We start from the raw sequence: 16209 nt of genomic DNA, 5'->3' as shown, positions 1-16209 counted from the left end.
TGAAAAACTTCCGTTTCGTGAGCAATATGAGGAAATAGGCCAAAACATGGAAACGATCGCAAATTCCTACAAAGTTTGGAGTCACAAGTCTGATAACCTCAAATAGCTTGAAACTGAAAAAACTGCTGCAGAATCTCAAAATCTGTATTTATACCGATCAAGTAGCTTCAGTGTTTCATTGAAATGTAGGTCGAAATCTGCGAAAAAAATGTGGAAAAAAATCTGTGAAAAAATGTCACAAATTTGAGTGTCATCCCTGCGCAGGGGCCATGCTAATATTCTGTATTATTCCAATTTTAGTATATGTTCAGAAGAAATAACTTTTTAAAAAAATTTCCCCACAAGCCTAAACCAGAACATAAAACAATGTGCTCGGAGGCGTGTGTTGGACTTGTCGGAGGTCTGGCTAAGTATTGGCTCCAACAGCCAACAGCCGGGATTTTGACTGCCTTCTGAGACGGAAAACTTCAATTTCAATTTTTCGGACGTTTTCTTCGAACAGCGAACGACGGAGAACCAACGGACGACCGACGGACGGACCGTCCGTACATCCCTGATACCAATTTCAGCAGACAAAACACTAGACTCTCTACCGTAGCCTCGAAAACGTCAAGATGTAGAAGAAAACTCGGAACACGGAAGGAGCGCGACAACGAAAAAAAGAAAGAAAATAAACAAATCAAATCGAGTTCGAAAAGTTTTTATAACCATAAAACCAGTCCCAATATTGTGACTGGTCCGTAGCCTTCCACTGAAAAAATATAATAAATTGTTGGCAAAAATTAATTTTTCTTTGCCTCCGTGGAATTATTACGTAGTATTTTTCAGGGCGATGTCTGGAACAGGCGTTGCTGCTGACAGGAACCCTAATTTTCATTATTCATTAAATTTTTCTAGTTTCGGAAGTTTCATAGTTTTGAAGCTGGTGGCTTCCTGTCAAAAGCTGTCAAAAATTGAAATGTAGCTCTAAAATGTTTGGGGCTGTAGCAGTAACATCCCAGGTGCCGAAAATCACGAAAAGTATACAAATTCTCATTTCTTACTGTAATGTCTCTCAGAACATTCTTTTTATCAAAAAACTTCAAAAATTTTTACTACATGTTAAAAGTTTTTTAAAAATTCTAGGCACCCAGAAAAATGACGCAAACTAAAAAATTTTTGGTAATCCCTCTAAACTACAAGAGTGCCCTTTTTTCTTACCCCTCCAATTTGCTATTCCATACACATCTCGATTCACATCCCGCCAATCCTGGAAACTGTCTTTCATACGTCCAACCTCGTCGTTGCTTCTCAAATCCAAGAAAATTCCTGTAACTCGATCAGTGAAAAAACGCCGAAACTCGAGAAAAGCAAAATGCTCATTGATTTTACTTTTTTTCCAAAGGTCTAGGCTTAAACTCGCTTAAACTCATACACCTCCTTCTTTAAAATTTTTTTCCAATTAAAAAAGAATTCTAAATTTTGAGTTTTACCCCCTAAACTACTAGAGTATCCCTTTCCTTACCTCCAACTCGCTATTTCCATAGTAGAATCCATACATAGCGATCCTCGATCAGAGTCCTGCCCATCGTAGAAACTGTCATTGAAGCCGTCAAACCTCGGAGTTGCTTCTTATCTCTATTCCTGTGAAAGATATTAGAAAATGATAAACTTACAAAATGCTTATCATATTATCAAAATTATTTTGTCAGTTGGCCACTTTTTAATATCTCTCACAGTAGCCGAGATAATTGAAACTACACGAAACGGGCGGCTAATTTATATAGGGGTGTCTGGGAGAGCAGCCAACATCTCACAACTTGTTCAGAGGATAGATAAGGGTGCGCTCCTAGGAGATTCATGGGAGGAGACGCAGAAATAATAAGATCCAAGAATTCGCGCATTCTTTCGAAGTGTGGAAACACAGAATCTCAAAACCTCAATAACCTGGAATTTAAAAAAATCTTCAGGATAGAGATCCCCTCAGGAACTTATCATCAAAGTGTCCCCAATGATGGCTCAACAAAAGAAATTAGAACTAAAAAACATTGAAATCATTGAGAATTCCTATTCAGAAGATTATCAGAATCAGATTTTGGCAAAATGAACTACTGAAATTTCATGGTTGGAACTCATAAATACCTTTTTGTAGAATCTGGAAATTTCAAAATCATCGAATCAAGCTCCACATCTGCTCCATTATTAAAGCCCCAAAAATTAAACTGAAAACAAGTGATAGGCTCTATAACTTATACTAGAATATTCTATAGAATTAAAACTATTCTTCTGGGCCACCCGTTGTGTTTCTGACCACACATCAATGTCAGACTCTCAATTTCTTTATTATTTATTCTCACCTTTTCTCCAAATCCTAACAATAGAAAACACAATTAAAATACTCTCAATAGAATGTTGAACCAGTTGACCTACTCTCTTCGCTCCGAGAAAGGACATACTTTCTTCAAAAAAAAGGTGAAAACGAGGAGAAAGATTGCTCAATTTCCGCCAGAGTAATTACGCAATGTGTTCTGTCTGTCTGTTGGGTTTTGAATAATCCCGAATACAAAAAAAACGAAGACGGATGGTTTGGGTGACACCTTGAGACATGCCGAATGATGATCGATGAACCTTCTTCTTTTCAAATGAACCGAAAACGAAAATTGAGGAAAACAGAGAGAAAAAATAGAGAACAATTGAACTTTCGTTTGACCTCCTACTGTTAGGTTTTCGAGATGAGAAGGATTGTGTCATACTCTCGAGAAAGACACATGTCAATCCGGAGAAACGCAATGAGGTTTCGAGAAAGGGCTGGGGCGTCTTTGGCGTATTTTCGTTTAAAAAAAAAGGGTAAAACAGACGTATTGGAACACCACCGATCAAGCTAGTTTTCTGAATGAAATTCCAATTCAGAAATTTTTAAATATAACATTTTAATTGAGCATTTCTAAATTCTAAGAATTTCGAAGATTTTGACGATGTAAGAATTTTAGCTCAGAAAATTTGATGAAATATGAAAATGATATCTAATTTTGATTATATTCAGATTTTGGAGTTTCTTAATCTTTCCGATTGAGGATTCTGTGATTGGAAGATTTGAAATTAAATTATTCTGAGGATCGGAAAAACGGAGATTCTGAAGTTGAAAAATATGGAATATTCTCACGGAACGGAAGTTTTCTAATTTCGATTTCAATGAACCCCTGAAACTACTTGATCTGTATACAAATAGATTTTGAGGTTCTGAAGGAGCTTTTTTTCAGTTTGAAGCTTTTAGAAGTTATCAGATTTGTGACTCCAAACTTTGTAGGAATTTGCAAATTGTTTCCATGTTTTGGCCTATTTCCTCATATTGCTCACGAAACGGAAGATTTTCAAATTTCAATGAATCCTGGGAGTTGCGTAATCTGAATATTCTTCTTTTCGACCCAACTGTCACTTCAAAATATATCACGTCTTCTATTGAAATTTGTAAAAATTGTAAATAAAAACTTTCACGTCTTCTTCTTTATTCTGTTTACTTCTGAATCCTCTTCGGAACGGTTTTCCGCGTTTTTATATATTTACTATGCGAATAGGTGGATGTCCCACACCGTACAGAATGATTTTCAGAATTCTTGAATTTTTGGAAGTTTGTGAAATTGTGTGTACTGTAGAGCAGCTCGGGAGCTCCTCATTCTCATACCCTTTTAACAATAAATCCAAGCCACAAGTGAATTGATACTTATGAGATATACCGCTCCAAAGATCTGTGGGTTTCATGTAACCATTCAGCGTTTAGGAATTTCAGAGTGTAAAAATCTTGGGCTCTCAAAATTTCAGAACCTGAGAAAATCGTTTTCTCCCAAAAGTATTCCCTCGGGGTTCGAGAGTTGAATTAACTTGAAATCTCGGATTTTTGGGACGGAATCAGGGGAATCCGGGTTTCAAAACTTCAAGTTATGAGGTTTCAGGATCCTAGAGCCCAAACGACTCGATTTTTCGTAATTTCAATACTCTGACACAAAATTCTCAAAACCTCTTTACTTCTGAATCTCAGAACCCGTCTGGATGACAAATCCCACCCCAACACCTGCTCACGGAGCATCTGTACCTAAAACCATATCCACCACTTCTTCTTTATTACTTTCTTCCTCTTTTTCATTTATTTCTAAAGTGCAGATGTTTGTCATGTATCCTAACGAGCTTCCTCTTCCTCAAGGCGTCTGCCACCAGGCGCCGTGTTCATCATCTCAATTGACCTATTCTCGAATCCCATGTAATTATCCACCAATCCCTCTTCCCAAGCGTTTTCTTCATCTTCTTCTTCATCCCTCGCGGTTTGACCTTTACCCAGAAACTCTTCATCGTTCTTTTCCCGAATTTAATATGCATGTAGTTCTTCTTCTTCTTACCAAAAACTTTCCCATTTTCTCTGCGGTAGATGATGAGGTGTACCGCCCGGTCGGAGTGAGGGGGTCAAAAACACGAGCTTAATTGAGAAGCGATCATGATGATTCGGGATCCGACATTGTCCCCGCCCGTATTTCTTTTCGTACTAGTTACTGCCTGACGCTCCGCCCATTTTTTACTGGGGAGAAGGTGGGCGAAGAGATGAGCATTTGATTTAGTGTATGTGCTTTGAATTCTAGGATTCAGAATTCATAATATTTAAAAAATTATTTATGGAGTTCAGTTTTCATAAGAGGTCTTGAGACTTATTCTGATATCCAAGCGGTTTCTCTAGAACTTCTAGAATCAGAGCTTCTGAGAACCTTAAACTATGAAGTTCCTGGAAATCTAAATTTTGAGTTTCGTGCTTCCCAAATCTTCCATATCCAATGTACCCTACTTGTCGTACACTTCCAACATTATTCTTATTTTAACCATCTGAATTTCAGAATACACAACGATGCTGCTAAGGTTAGGATTTCTGGTATTCTGCTCAATATTTGAGAAGATTGTGGCACAAACAAAAGTGATCAACTACATTGATAATTCAATTATTGGTGAGTGAAGTTACTGTGCATCCAGTTTTACAGGGTGGCACATAACTACCCGGGCTCAAGTTTGCATAACATTTTCTCGCATAACATTTCGGTAAACCGTTGTACTGAGCTCAAATTTGGAGTGTAATGGGGTTATTCAGGGAGTCGGCAAAAAAGGAAAATAACTCCGCGAAAACTCGGAGAGTCTGAAATTCCAGCCAAATTTTCAAAGTTGATATTTTGACCCCAAACTTTGGCAAAATGTTTCCTATAGTTTTCTTCAGTTTTCCCTAAAGTTTCAGCCAGATTGGAACACTCTCCGAGTTTTCGCGGAGTTTTTTTCCTTTTCTGCCGACTCCTTGAATAACCCCATAAAAATTCAAATAGTTCATCATTAAACTGACCAAGTTTCAAATTATTTGATCAACTTTGAACTGAGTTATAATATCTCTTGTCAAAGTTGCTTCATCTCATGAAGATCACAACGGTGGGCATGAAAGACTTCATCTTTGGACAATCATAAAAACACTCACTTGACTCAGACTTGAGGAACCGCTTTGAAACTTTCAGTAGTTTTGAATCAAACGTAAAATTATATTTATATTTACCAATCGTCGTGCTTCCAAGATAGCTATGTCTGAAGCTATGTCCGTTTTTTGTCAGTCCGTGTAGTTGTGAGCAACCCGGTAATTTGTTAAAAGCGACATAAAACCATTTTATCCATAGTCCTTGTTCCATTCTTATCACGAAATCTCTATAAACTTTCCCAGAGTTCAAAAAATTGCGCGATATCCTCCTGACCTCGTTTCCTCACTTTTTCTTTTTTTTTTGTTCCGGTGAGTGCTAACCGGATAATTAGGCTGCGACATACTAAAAGAGTTCCATTCTTTAAACACTTTTCCGCCTAACAAAAAAGTTGTGCGATAATCTCGGCTGTCTACAATGATCAATTATTTTGGGATAAATCCATGTCCTTCAGGGAAGGGAATTTAGTTAGAAAGAGCCTCAAAGGTGGGGGGACAGGAGATTTTACGGGGGATTTTTGGGGCCAGAGTATGCATTCTACCGTGATGGTATACAACGCTTAATGTCACTCTGCGTACAGCTGTCGTCCTCGCCTTTATGTATGCAATCGGGTGACAGCTTTCTCTTTGCCCGTGTAGCTCAGTCGGTAGCGGCGCCGCACCCTCAATCCTCGTCCCACACGTTCAACTCCTCGAGAGGCATATTTAAACGAAATTTCGAGAACATTATTTTTTCACGTCCCCCCACCTTTAAAGGGGAGACCATGGAAGAAAATAGGGATTACCGTATTTCCTCTGATAGTAGCCCTCCCAAACGTTCAACTTTGAGCTCAACTATCTCGATTCCTGTGAAAAATATGAAAAAGTTGTCAACTGATGGAGATATTATGAGAAACAATTTATCAGTTGACAAAATTTTGATATCTTTCACCTGAATCGAGATAATTGAGCGAAAGGTTGAGTCGATTAGAGGAAATTCGGTACCAATAACAAAACATGAAGATGGCTTATTTTGGATAACCTTGAAGTATCTCGAGGGAAAACTCATCCGCTTAATAATATGCCAAAGAAACTAATTTTCAGGTACACCAAAAGTAATATGTGCCGAGAACGACTTGGCCCTGGACATCGTTACCTCGAAGCCATTCCGCGGGAATATATTCGTCAAAGGACGAGCCAAAGATAAGTCGTGTCGGCAGAGCTACGCGAACAATGGAACCAATTCCTACTCTCTTCCACTGGGAAAATGTGGAATGCAACGGTTGAGATCGGCAAACCCACGAGGTGTCAATTTCATGGTTACTGTAATCGTCTCCTTCCATCCAGCTGGATTCATCACAAAGAACGATCGGGCTTTCCACGTGAAGTGCTTCTACATGGAGCCAGATGAGATTGTAACTCAGAATATCGATGTCAGTATGATCCCAACCACAGAACTCTCTGATAGTATGGTAATGCCAAAATGCGAGTATTCCGTTCGTCGTGATGGTCCAAACGGTCCCACTCTAACCTACGCAAACGTCGGAGACATCGTATTCCACGTATGGGAATGTACACCAGCTGACATGGGAATGCTCGTCAAAAAGTGTTTCGTTACCGATGGCGATGGTGAAGATCATGCTGTGGTTGATTTCGATGGATGTGCCACTGATCCGTTTTTGCTCAGCGAGCTCTCTTATGATGCGTCTTTGATGAGAGCACATGCATCCAGTCAGGTCTTCAAGTATGCTGACTCCAATCAGCTATACTTCACATGTCAAATTCGTTTGTGTCAGAAGCAGATGGGAATGTGCCAAGAGGTTACGGTAAGAGATCGGGTGAAATAATGGGGAAAACTGAAAACTGTTATTTCAGCCACCAAGTTGTGGAGTGAAAAAGTTGGAAGACGAAGCAAACGCTGGAAACCGAACGAAAAGAGAAATCGAGAAGAATGACTACGAGGCAGGTTTGAAAATCGGAAGAGCTTGAAGAGCCTACGAAGCCGGTAGCCTGAATAAACGAGAATATATTTCAGATCGACGTGGCAACATCAGAGCTTCTAGTCCTCGACCCTGCTGATCGAGGTCTTCTTGCACCGTCTCCATTCTGTGTCCCACGTCTTCTTCTCCCGGTTCTTCCCCTTCTTCTCATCACAATCGTCTCATTAACTGTTGTCTCCACGGCTCTAGTCATTCGTCGGCAGAATCACAAGAAAGAGTTGGACGTTTTACAGTCCAGCAGATATTACTAATTTTTAAATAATTGTTTATTATTTAAGTGTTTTCACATTCCCTTTTTACGGTGTTTTTCCTCTCTTCACAAACTTCCTTTGAACTCTCGAAAGCCAGGCCCCCTTCTTCTTCTCTCTGTGATGTCGTGACATCGTTTTTTGTAAATCTATCTTTAAGACTACGCGTGATACAATAAAATCTGATTTTTATTCGACGAGGCAACTAAAACACAAAAAGAAGGTTGCGTACAAGGTTCGGAGCTAGAGAAAAACGGAAAATAAAAAACACTTAGAAATCGATTCCGATGGTTGGGGCGAAGAGTCCGGATCCTCCCGTTTGGAGGGTTCTTCCTTGTTGACGATCCCACCAAAGGATCTTTCCATCCAGACATGCCTCATTCGACTTGTCCATTGGGACGAACATGAGACGGGTGTAGATGTAGAACAGGGCGAAAACGGTTCCGACGTACAAGAACACGGTGCGTGGGGTAAAGCGGAAGAACTCGGCTTGGGTCATGTCGGCCGAGTACCAGCGGAACATGGCTGGATCCATTGTGACGCCCTCCTTGTACTTGAAGCTATGTGGGTCATACTCACGACGCAAGTACTCCTTCTTCAGAATCTCCTTCACGCGGTATCTGAAAATTAGTGAAAGTTTTATTCCTATTTTTTTCGGTTTTGCAAGTGATTCTCTACATTTATAACACAATTTATAAAATACTCGGTCATCAATTATTTGATTTCTCGATAAAAAATACGATAAAATAACTTGATTTTGAAACTAAAATGGGAGTTTTCAAAAAATAGATGTACTGGAAGGCTAAATTAATAAAAATTTCGGTTGATTTATTGATTCACTGCTCAAAGCTTCGACAACGCGAATAGAGCAAAATTGGAACAATTTTACAGAGAACTCGGTGTCGATTGAGCTGTGAAACACCTTTTTGATTCAGATTTCAATAAAATTCGAATCAATAGCACATTTTTCAGCTTACCTCCACAAGACAGCCTTCTTCTCATCGTCGCTCAAATTGTATTCATGTCCTGGCAGGAACTCGGTCTTTCCTGAAACATAAATATTGTAATTTCCTCTTTCAAAAGTTCAAAAATCATTGAAAACTGAGTATTTACCGTGGGTCTCAAAATAACCGAGCACTGGGTCTTGCCACAGTTTCGGCGTTTTGATGTTCTGATTGGCAGCCGGTCGGAGAAGTCTCAAGGCTAACTTCATCTTGGTTTAACCTGGAAAACAAAAAATGTTGAATAAGATTCCATAGAACAGTTTGAAAAATAGAGAAAACAAGAGAAAATGTATTAATTTTTCGGCGAAACAACTGGCTCAAACGACACTCCGCCATCCCACTAGTGCGCGTTGTTTATCGTAAATTCACACCAGTCAAAAAAGTTTTTGTTTGCAGAAGAATTCTGATTTGTATTCACCGGCACTGTTGATATTATCGGTTTACAAACTCAAGAAAATGTCGGAAGGATCATCAAAAGACGTCCCTGGAAGCTCCACGAGCTTCAACCTGTCGAGTCACACAGAAATCGAAGAACCATCGCCACTGGATAGAGTCAGTTGGAATATTTATCTTCCTCTTAAATTAAACAAATAAAATTTCCAGATGCTTGCAGATGGTCGTGATTTCAATGGGGGTGGTTGGTCGAGTGAAGAGCTACAAACCTGTCTGAGGGAAATATTGAAATATGGAACGAGAAGCGAAACAATTAATTATATTCATCAAAATTATATCAAAACTCGATCCCGTGAAGAAATCACTGCGAAAATCGACGAAATTCGAGAAATCATCAAAGAACATAAGGAGGTCATTCTGCCAGAAGCCTATAAAAAGAAGTGGATCGAAGATGGACATCGAAATATCGGACCACCACCTGACTGTGAAGTCGATCCGAATGAGGGATGGAGTGCAATTCTTTCTAAGATTGTCAACCACCATCAATCATCGATCAACAAACATTTCAACCCAATGAGAGATGCTTTTGAGGTGCAGCCATTCCTAAAACGTTCCTAAATAAAAATATTTCCCAGAAAGTCTTTGAAACACTCTCCCAGAACTCAAAAACCGTAAAGAACGTCAAAGTGACCGACATGCAAACCGCTCGTGCAACCAGTGACGATACTCAGAATCTCAGATGGCCAGTCATCTACAAGTTTATGAAAGCATGCTCCACATTGGAAGAGCAAATGCCAGCTTTGAATGAGCTCGGTACGAAATCAATGAATAACTAAAGTCCTTAAATTATTGAATTTCTTCGTTTCAGAAGCAGCAGTGGTCATCAAAGTCCTGGATTCCATTGAAAATGAGGCATCCACTATCCCAGACTCGAGAAAGCAGTTCTAGCTGGATTATTCAAAGAATGTCAAATGGATGATTTCCGACTATGCGAACAAGATTATCCGCCTACACTTCAAGGCGGTGTCCAATTATTTGTGGATCCCTTGCGTACAAGATTCCACGGAATACCAGAAGTGGGAGCAGAAGTTGAATTGGATCACAATCAACCATCTACCTCATCATCATCTTGATTCGGGTTCTCGAAATCAAATTGTGTTATTTTATTTGTCATTTGTTTTCAATTTTGATCTCTAAAGTTTAAAAAGCGATTCATTAAACCGATAATTATCATCCGAAAAAAAAACAAGTTCAAGATTTCTCAATCCCCGACTTCGACCCCACATTCGTCTTTTCTACACTGCTAGTTTTCGTCGTGGTGGTTGTGGTCGTTGCCTCCATAGCCTTTCCAGCACTCTTTTTTCTCAAAACCGTATTATCCTCTGGCACGATGAAGTCTTCTTTGGCACGTTTCGCCGCCAACGCGTTCTTCATAAACTTATCGCGTTGAGCATCCTCCTGCTTCTTCTTCCAATTCTTCTCGATAAGTTCCACTTTATGAACCGATGGCGTTTTGGCAATGTATCGACGTCGAGGAGCCTTCTTGCTTGTTTCCGGAGGTGTTATCGGTTGGCTATGGGGTCTATTCTAGAATTAAACACTTCGGTTAGAGTTGGAACTTTGAAAAATAATTTTTCGAAGAACTAACCGATCCTCTAGCTCCATCCTCTTCTATAATCGTATCATCTTGAGCCGTATTAAGACGCTCGTCATCCTTTTCGTTCATTTTTCCAGCCACCAAAATCTCTTCCATTGTGATGTTTCGCTCAGTTTCAGGGGTATTCAAAATCTTCACCAAGTCCACTTCAGTCATGTCTCGTTCGGTAACAGATGGTCTTAAGTTTGAAATTGGATTTTCAAAAAATTCGAAACTTACAATGTAGACGTCTTTTTCTCAAAATGACTGTCATATTTGCCCCCTTTCTCCCAGTCAACTTTCATTTGTGGATTGAAATTCCGTCGGACGAAAACGTTCATCAGAAGGCCTCGAAGAAGATCATAATCTGGTTTCAGCTGATAACGAAGGACTGATAAATGTTGTGCAAACATAGCGCATTCTGACTCGATTCCGTTGTATAATTCTGTGACGTCTTCTTTCATCACAATCACTTTATCTTCCTCGCAGATTCCAGTCCTGGAAAACAATTAAAATTTCATTATCCCTATGATCATAAGATTCACCATGGCAAAGATCCTTTGATAAATTCCACAATCATATAAAAAAGAGACCACAAATCATCATGTCTTCCTTGCTCTTTCCTCTCCTGAGCAGCCACTGAACAGTATCTGAGTGTCCCTCGAAATGGTACGATCCTTCGAGCCTTTCGTATTCTCATCCCTCCGTCTTCTCCATCTTTAACCAAATACTGTCTAGCAATGCCGAAATCCAGAACATGAAGAAGTTTCTGTTTGGGAGTTCCAAGTGTTCCTATCGCAAAATTCGCTGGCTTCACATCTCGATGCACATAACCGATTTCATGAATTTCACGAAGAGAATCTAGTGCTTGAATTGCAATTACCAATGTGGAATATGTCGAGAATTTGTTGGTTGGAAGAGTGGATCGAATGGCATCTAGAGATGGTCCGAGTAGTGTCATCACTAGAAACTGATAGTTTTCTCCTTGTCCTTTTTCAATCAGCTCCACACAATGGATCGAGTTCTTTTCATTGAGTTTTGAAATCACTTTGTGTTCCATTGGCAAGGTGGGATCTTCGTCGAATACTGTGGTTTCTGCCTGGAATAATGTATAAAAGATTCTGGATTGGAATCCTATGGAATCAGAGATATCCCAAGAACAGGGCGAAAACAACGGGTCAGCAAAAATATAAAATTTGTCAAATTTTTCAGACTTTCACAAGGATTAATACAACTTCTTTCATGAGTTCTCAGAATGATTTGTGAGATTTTCAGAACAGGTCCTAAATCTCTTCGAATCCTAGATGACTTTTTTTTGAGTTTGGGATCAGCTAAATCGAGAATTTTGTCTGTTTTAATGATCAGTCAACTATTGAAAAGGATTACTGTAGACAAGAAACATTCGAAAATGAAAAGGATTACTGTATGGAAAAGATCCCAAAACCTCGAAAATCCTAGATGAGCCGCGACATTTTCTCACCTATACACAAAAGGTTCTGGGAACTTAATACCTATGGAACCAGACAAAGACCAAAAAAATCTTCACCTCATTTTGAAAAACCTACTTTACACGCGAATCGTCTCCCTGGACACTTCACCATCGCTACCTCGTAAATAACTCCACATCCACCTTCCCCGAGTTTTCTGAATGCCTGAAATCCTTTTTCTTTTTCTTTTCTGTGTTATTCATTCCTCCAAACCCACCAAATATTTCCCGTTTATAACAGATGCAACTTTTATTTTAGGTCTATTCGCCGCCATATTTTGAAAACTTTTTCGAAATTTTTTTAGAAAGAAATATCAAGAAATACAATTTCAAGTGCCAGCATTTCCTCTTGATCATCGAGCAAAAAAAGAGGCAAAAAAGGAGCATAGCAGTACAATAAATTGGGTTAATGGTTCACTGATTTTCACGTTTTCTTATGGATTTTTCTAGAACATCCGGTCTCTCCTGGCCTAGATTCATAAAATAATAACTTTCCTTGAACCGTCTGAAATGTATTCCTCTACTATGAATCCTGACGAAGTTCGAGAAACTCGACGGTACGCGAGAGCTGTTATTTCAGCATCCTTCATCGCTTCGTTGAGAAATGTTCAAGTAAGGATACACAGACACACATACACTTTTTATGGAATTTAAGACCCTGCAAAACTTCAATTCATCTCTGGAAACTGTTCGTCAGAGACTTTCAAGACCAATAATTCAAAGTAATGATTCTGTGGACTCTTCTTACTCAACAACTTCTACGACACCAAGATATTCAACTCCTCCGAAGTGAGATATTTCAGAATTCAATGCTTGCAACATTCTTCCTATAGGATGAGAGCTATAGCTCTCATTAAGAAAAACTCAATCATATAACTTTTCTTTTTTGGAATACAAGATTTTTTTTTTGAAAAAACTAGGTCACGTTAGGATGCAATTCAACACATAACGATTCCGGTCAGCATAAAAACTTTTTTGGGTTCTATTACAGGTTTTACGGTAGTCTCATATCTCCCGTCTCGGAAAATCCCAGAATATATCATACTACAATTCTCATAACCCAAAAACCAAATTCTTTTTTTTTCTTCAGAATAAGAGTGATGACCGTCCCAAAAGAGCATCGTTCGAAAACACTTGACGAACCGATTCGTCCCAAAAATTGGTCCCCAATAACAGATGGTAAAAAAGCAATAGCTGCGATGATTGATCAAGTACGTCTCTCTCACTTTTCCTCTAATTCTTCTGATTTAATTCAATTTTTGAAGATGTGGAATATTCCATATGCACCATGCCAATATGTCGTTCAGTTTATGTGTACTGTAAGCTTGATGAATCTTCAGAGGTTGGTTTGAAAATTAATTTCCGGGGACAGTCTTATTTGAATAAGGTGTCCTAGGATCACGAAAACCTCAAAACTAGTAATTCGAAATGGTCTATTTTTCAGACATAAGTATTGTGTCCGTTGGCAAAATTGTCGCCGCTCGGCAATTTTTTATGTGAACATTAATGAGACGAAATGGGAAACAAATGTTTGGGTCAACTTTCCAGGAGAGACAAAACAGCATCGGTGAGCTTATTCTGAAAGTCCGCTGCAATTTTGATAATCTGAATTTCCGAGGTTCTGAGATTGTGAGATTCTAAAGTTTTGATTTTCGCAACTCTATATTTTGACATTCTGAGATTCCGAAATTTTGAGATTCTTTAATTCCGAGATTCTGACATTTTGAAGTTCTGAGAGTCTGAGAATCTGAGATTCTGGGATTCTGAGATTCTGAGATTCTGAGATTCTGAGATTCTGAGATTCTAATATTTCGAAATTTCGGAATTCTAATGTTTTGATATTCTTAATTTTTGTGATTCTGGTATTCTGTAGATTATGAGATACTGAAGTTCTGAAATTTAAAAATTCCGCGACTCTGAAGCTCTGAGATTCTAGGATTCCGAAGCTCTAATATTCTAAATTTTTGACCCCGATTGCTTTTCCTATTGCTTCTTCTCATAAATTGTTATTGTTTTGACCTCCTCGCCAGAAGGTGTAAGTGTGGTATTATGTGCATTTGCGCAGGTGAGCTATCCGTTTTCCCGCGTTATTCAAATTCTATGAACGTAGGAGAGAAATAGAGAAAGAGAGAGAGAAAAAAAGTGCATTAGGGGGTTGAATTGAAATCTAATGAAAAGGGAGAAAATGAATACATTATGCATCATCAAACACCCACCATTTGATTTTCGAATGCGATGGGAAGTGTCAATTTTTGGAGATATTATTAGGATTTGAATGGCATGTGACACATGTCTTATTTGGAACATTAAAATCTTCGAATCTCAGAATCTCAAAAATTTCAGAAACTCAAAAGTTGAGAATTTGTAGAATTTCAAAATCTTAGAATCCCAGTATCTAAGAATATGAGAATCTAAGAATCCGAGAATTTGAGAATTTCAGGCTTTCAACATTTCAGAATTTTAGAATTTTCGAGTTTCAGAATCTAATAATCCCAGAATTTTAGAATTTCAAAGTTTTAGAATCTGAGAATTGTTTTATTTTTCCGGATTTTTGATATTTTAGGAAATTTTGAAAATTTTGGAATTTCGAAATATAATTTTTGTTCTTTTTGGAATTTTCGGATTTTTGGGAGTCTCACAATTAGCAACTCAAAATCTCAGATTTTCAGAGATTTCGGGTCTTGAATTTATAAAATTTTAAAATTGCAACATTTTTAGGATCCCTGAATTTTAGAACCTCACAATTTGAGTATTTTTGAAATTTGAAATTTCAGTATCTCAAAAATCTGAGAATTTTAAAACTTTGTAAATCTTGAGATTCTCAATTCTGGGAATTCGTGAAAATTCCATTAGAATTGAATCACAATAGAGCCGAACAAGAAAATCATATGGAATGCACAATGAGCATTTCCTTCTTCTTTAGCGGGAAAATATACTACTAGGAAGAATACTAAAACATCTGCTATTCCCTTCTTTTTCGGCGTTTTCCATAGTTTTCTAATTAATTCGTCCTCTTTGTAATTCTTTTTTTCAGACCACAAACATCGGCAGCCAATTTCCAACGTTTCCTGAACCAAAACCTCTTCTGAGACAACCTCTTCCTTTCCTCGTAATCATGTTTTTCCCCGTCATTCTTAGTTATAATACCATATGCCATTTTCTCTAACCGCCTCTCCTTAATTAACACACTATTTCTCTCATTTTTCCTTATTTCCATCCGTGTATGCTAATCCGCAGGGTCCGGCTGTTGGCTCTTTCTTGTTTAGCATTCATTTGTTGTTTATTATTGTGGAACGAAGGTTCTTCTTCTTCTTCTTATTCTACATCCAAATGAACATGTCATGTCCCCAGTGTGTCATTCTTTGGAGATCCATGAAGCTTAGACGGTTGTGCCTTTGAGATTTTGGAGTTCTGGAATTCTGGAACACTCTCAGATTCCTAGATTCCGAATTCCAAAAATTTGAGATTTTATGATTTCAGCATCCAAACGAATTTTCGAATTTCAGCTCCCGGCTTTTTAAATAGAGTTCCAGGCTCTCAGTTTTCAAGGTTTCGATTTTCTGGCTTTTGGAAATTCCATGATTCTCAGATTTTGGTTTTCAGAATTACAGATTCTCAGATTTTGGAATAAAGTAAACTAGAACTTAAACTTCTATGTGATTCCGGGATTTGGATATTTTGTGAATTCTCACTGTTAAAGTTCAAAATTTGTGAGTTTGTGATTTTTTTAAAGTCTATGTGTTTCTTGATTTCCGAATTTTGACAGTGACTTTTTTCTAAACGGTGAGGTTCGACTGCTGACTAATTTCTCACAGATTTGTGACTCACTTAAATACCATTAGTTTTACTGTTAACAAAAAAATAATTTTTTGGAGATTTTTTCCCGCACTTTTTTTCGATGGATTGCAGGAACCGCTGAGTAGCAATTCAGCAGTTCAATTTTTAAGCTTTCTTGTCGAGACCAACTGATTTCTACTACGGTATATAAATCGTCCG

General features: G+C 38.3%; 5 protein-coding genes across 5 annotated transcripts; 3 read left to right on the top strand and 2 right to left on the bottom strand.

The window, feature by feature from the left end:
- Positions 1-4867: 4867 nt before the first annotated feature.
- CBG10782 lies at positions 4868-7697 on the top strand (the record flags this gene model as incomplete). Its single annotated transcript, XM_002639916.1, has 4 exons — positions 4868-4964; positions 6551-7272; positions 7322-7408; positions 7482-7697. 4 exons carry the CDS (start codon positions 4868-4870, stop codon positions 7695-7697), a joined length of 1122 nt encoding a protein of 373 aa, XP_002639962.1.
- A 268-nt stretch (positions 7698-7965) lies between these two features.
- Positions 7966-8907, bottom strand: Cbr-nuo-6 (the record flags this gene model as incomplete). The annotated part of the gene is made up of 3 exons (XM_002639915.1): positions 7966-8314; positions 8672-8741; positions 8808-8907. The coding sequence occupies 3 exons, from the start codon at positions 8905-8907 to the stop codon at positions 7966-7968; spliced, it is 519 nt and encodes a 172-aa protein (XP_002639961.1).
- A 247-nt stretch (positions 8908-9154) lies between these two features.
- On the top strand, positions 9155-10039 carry CBG10780 (the record flags this gene model as incomplete). The annotated part of the gene is made up of 4 exons (XM_045236354.1): positions 9155-9250; positions 9302-9682; positions 9727-9904; positions 9960-10039. The coding sequence occupies 4 exons, from the start codon at positions 9155-9157 to the stop codon at positions 10037-10039; spliced, it is 735 nt and encodes a 244-aa protein (XP_045094356.1).
- Positions 10040-10342: 303 nt separating this feature from the next.
- On the bottom strand, positions 10343-12488 carry CBG10779 (the record flags this gene model as incomplete). The annotated part of the gene is made up of 6 exons (XM_002639913.1): positions 10343-10678; positions 10740-10926; positions 10968-11225; positions 11273-11826; positions 12293-12379; positions 12432-12488. The coding sequence occupies 6 exons, from the start codon at positions 12486-12488 to the stop codon at positions 10343-10345; spliced, it is 1479 nt and encodes a 492-aa protein (XP_002639959.1).
- A 235-nt stretch (positions 12489-12723) lies between these two features.
- On the top strand, positions 12724-15302 carry CBG10778 (the record flags this gene model as incomplete). The annotated part of the gene is made up of 6 exons (XM_002639912.1): positions 12724-12825; positions 12869-13002; positions 13304-13424; positions 13479-13555; positions 13658-13780; positions 15248-15302. The coding sequence occupies 6 exons, from the start codon at positions 12724-12726 to the stop codon at positions 15300-15302; spliced, it is 612 nt and encodes a 203-aa protein (XP_002639958.1).
- Positions 15303-16209: the final 907 nt, after the last annotated feature.

This window comes from Caenorhabditis briggsae (assembly GCF_000004555.2).
Source record: "Caenorhabditis briggsae complete genome, chrI, whole genome shotgun sequence".
Taxonomy (NCBI): domain Eukaryota; kingdom Metazoa; phylum Nematoda; class Chromadorea; order Rhabditida; family Rhabditidae; genus Caenorhabditis; species Caenorhabditis briggsae.
The sequence above is the reverse complement of the archived record's forward strand: the minus strand, read 5'-3'. Positions and strand labels throughout refer to the sequence as shown.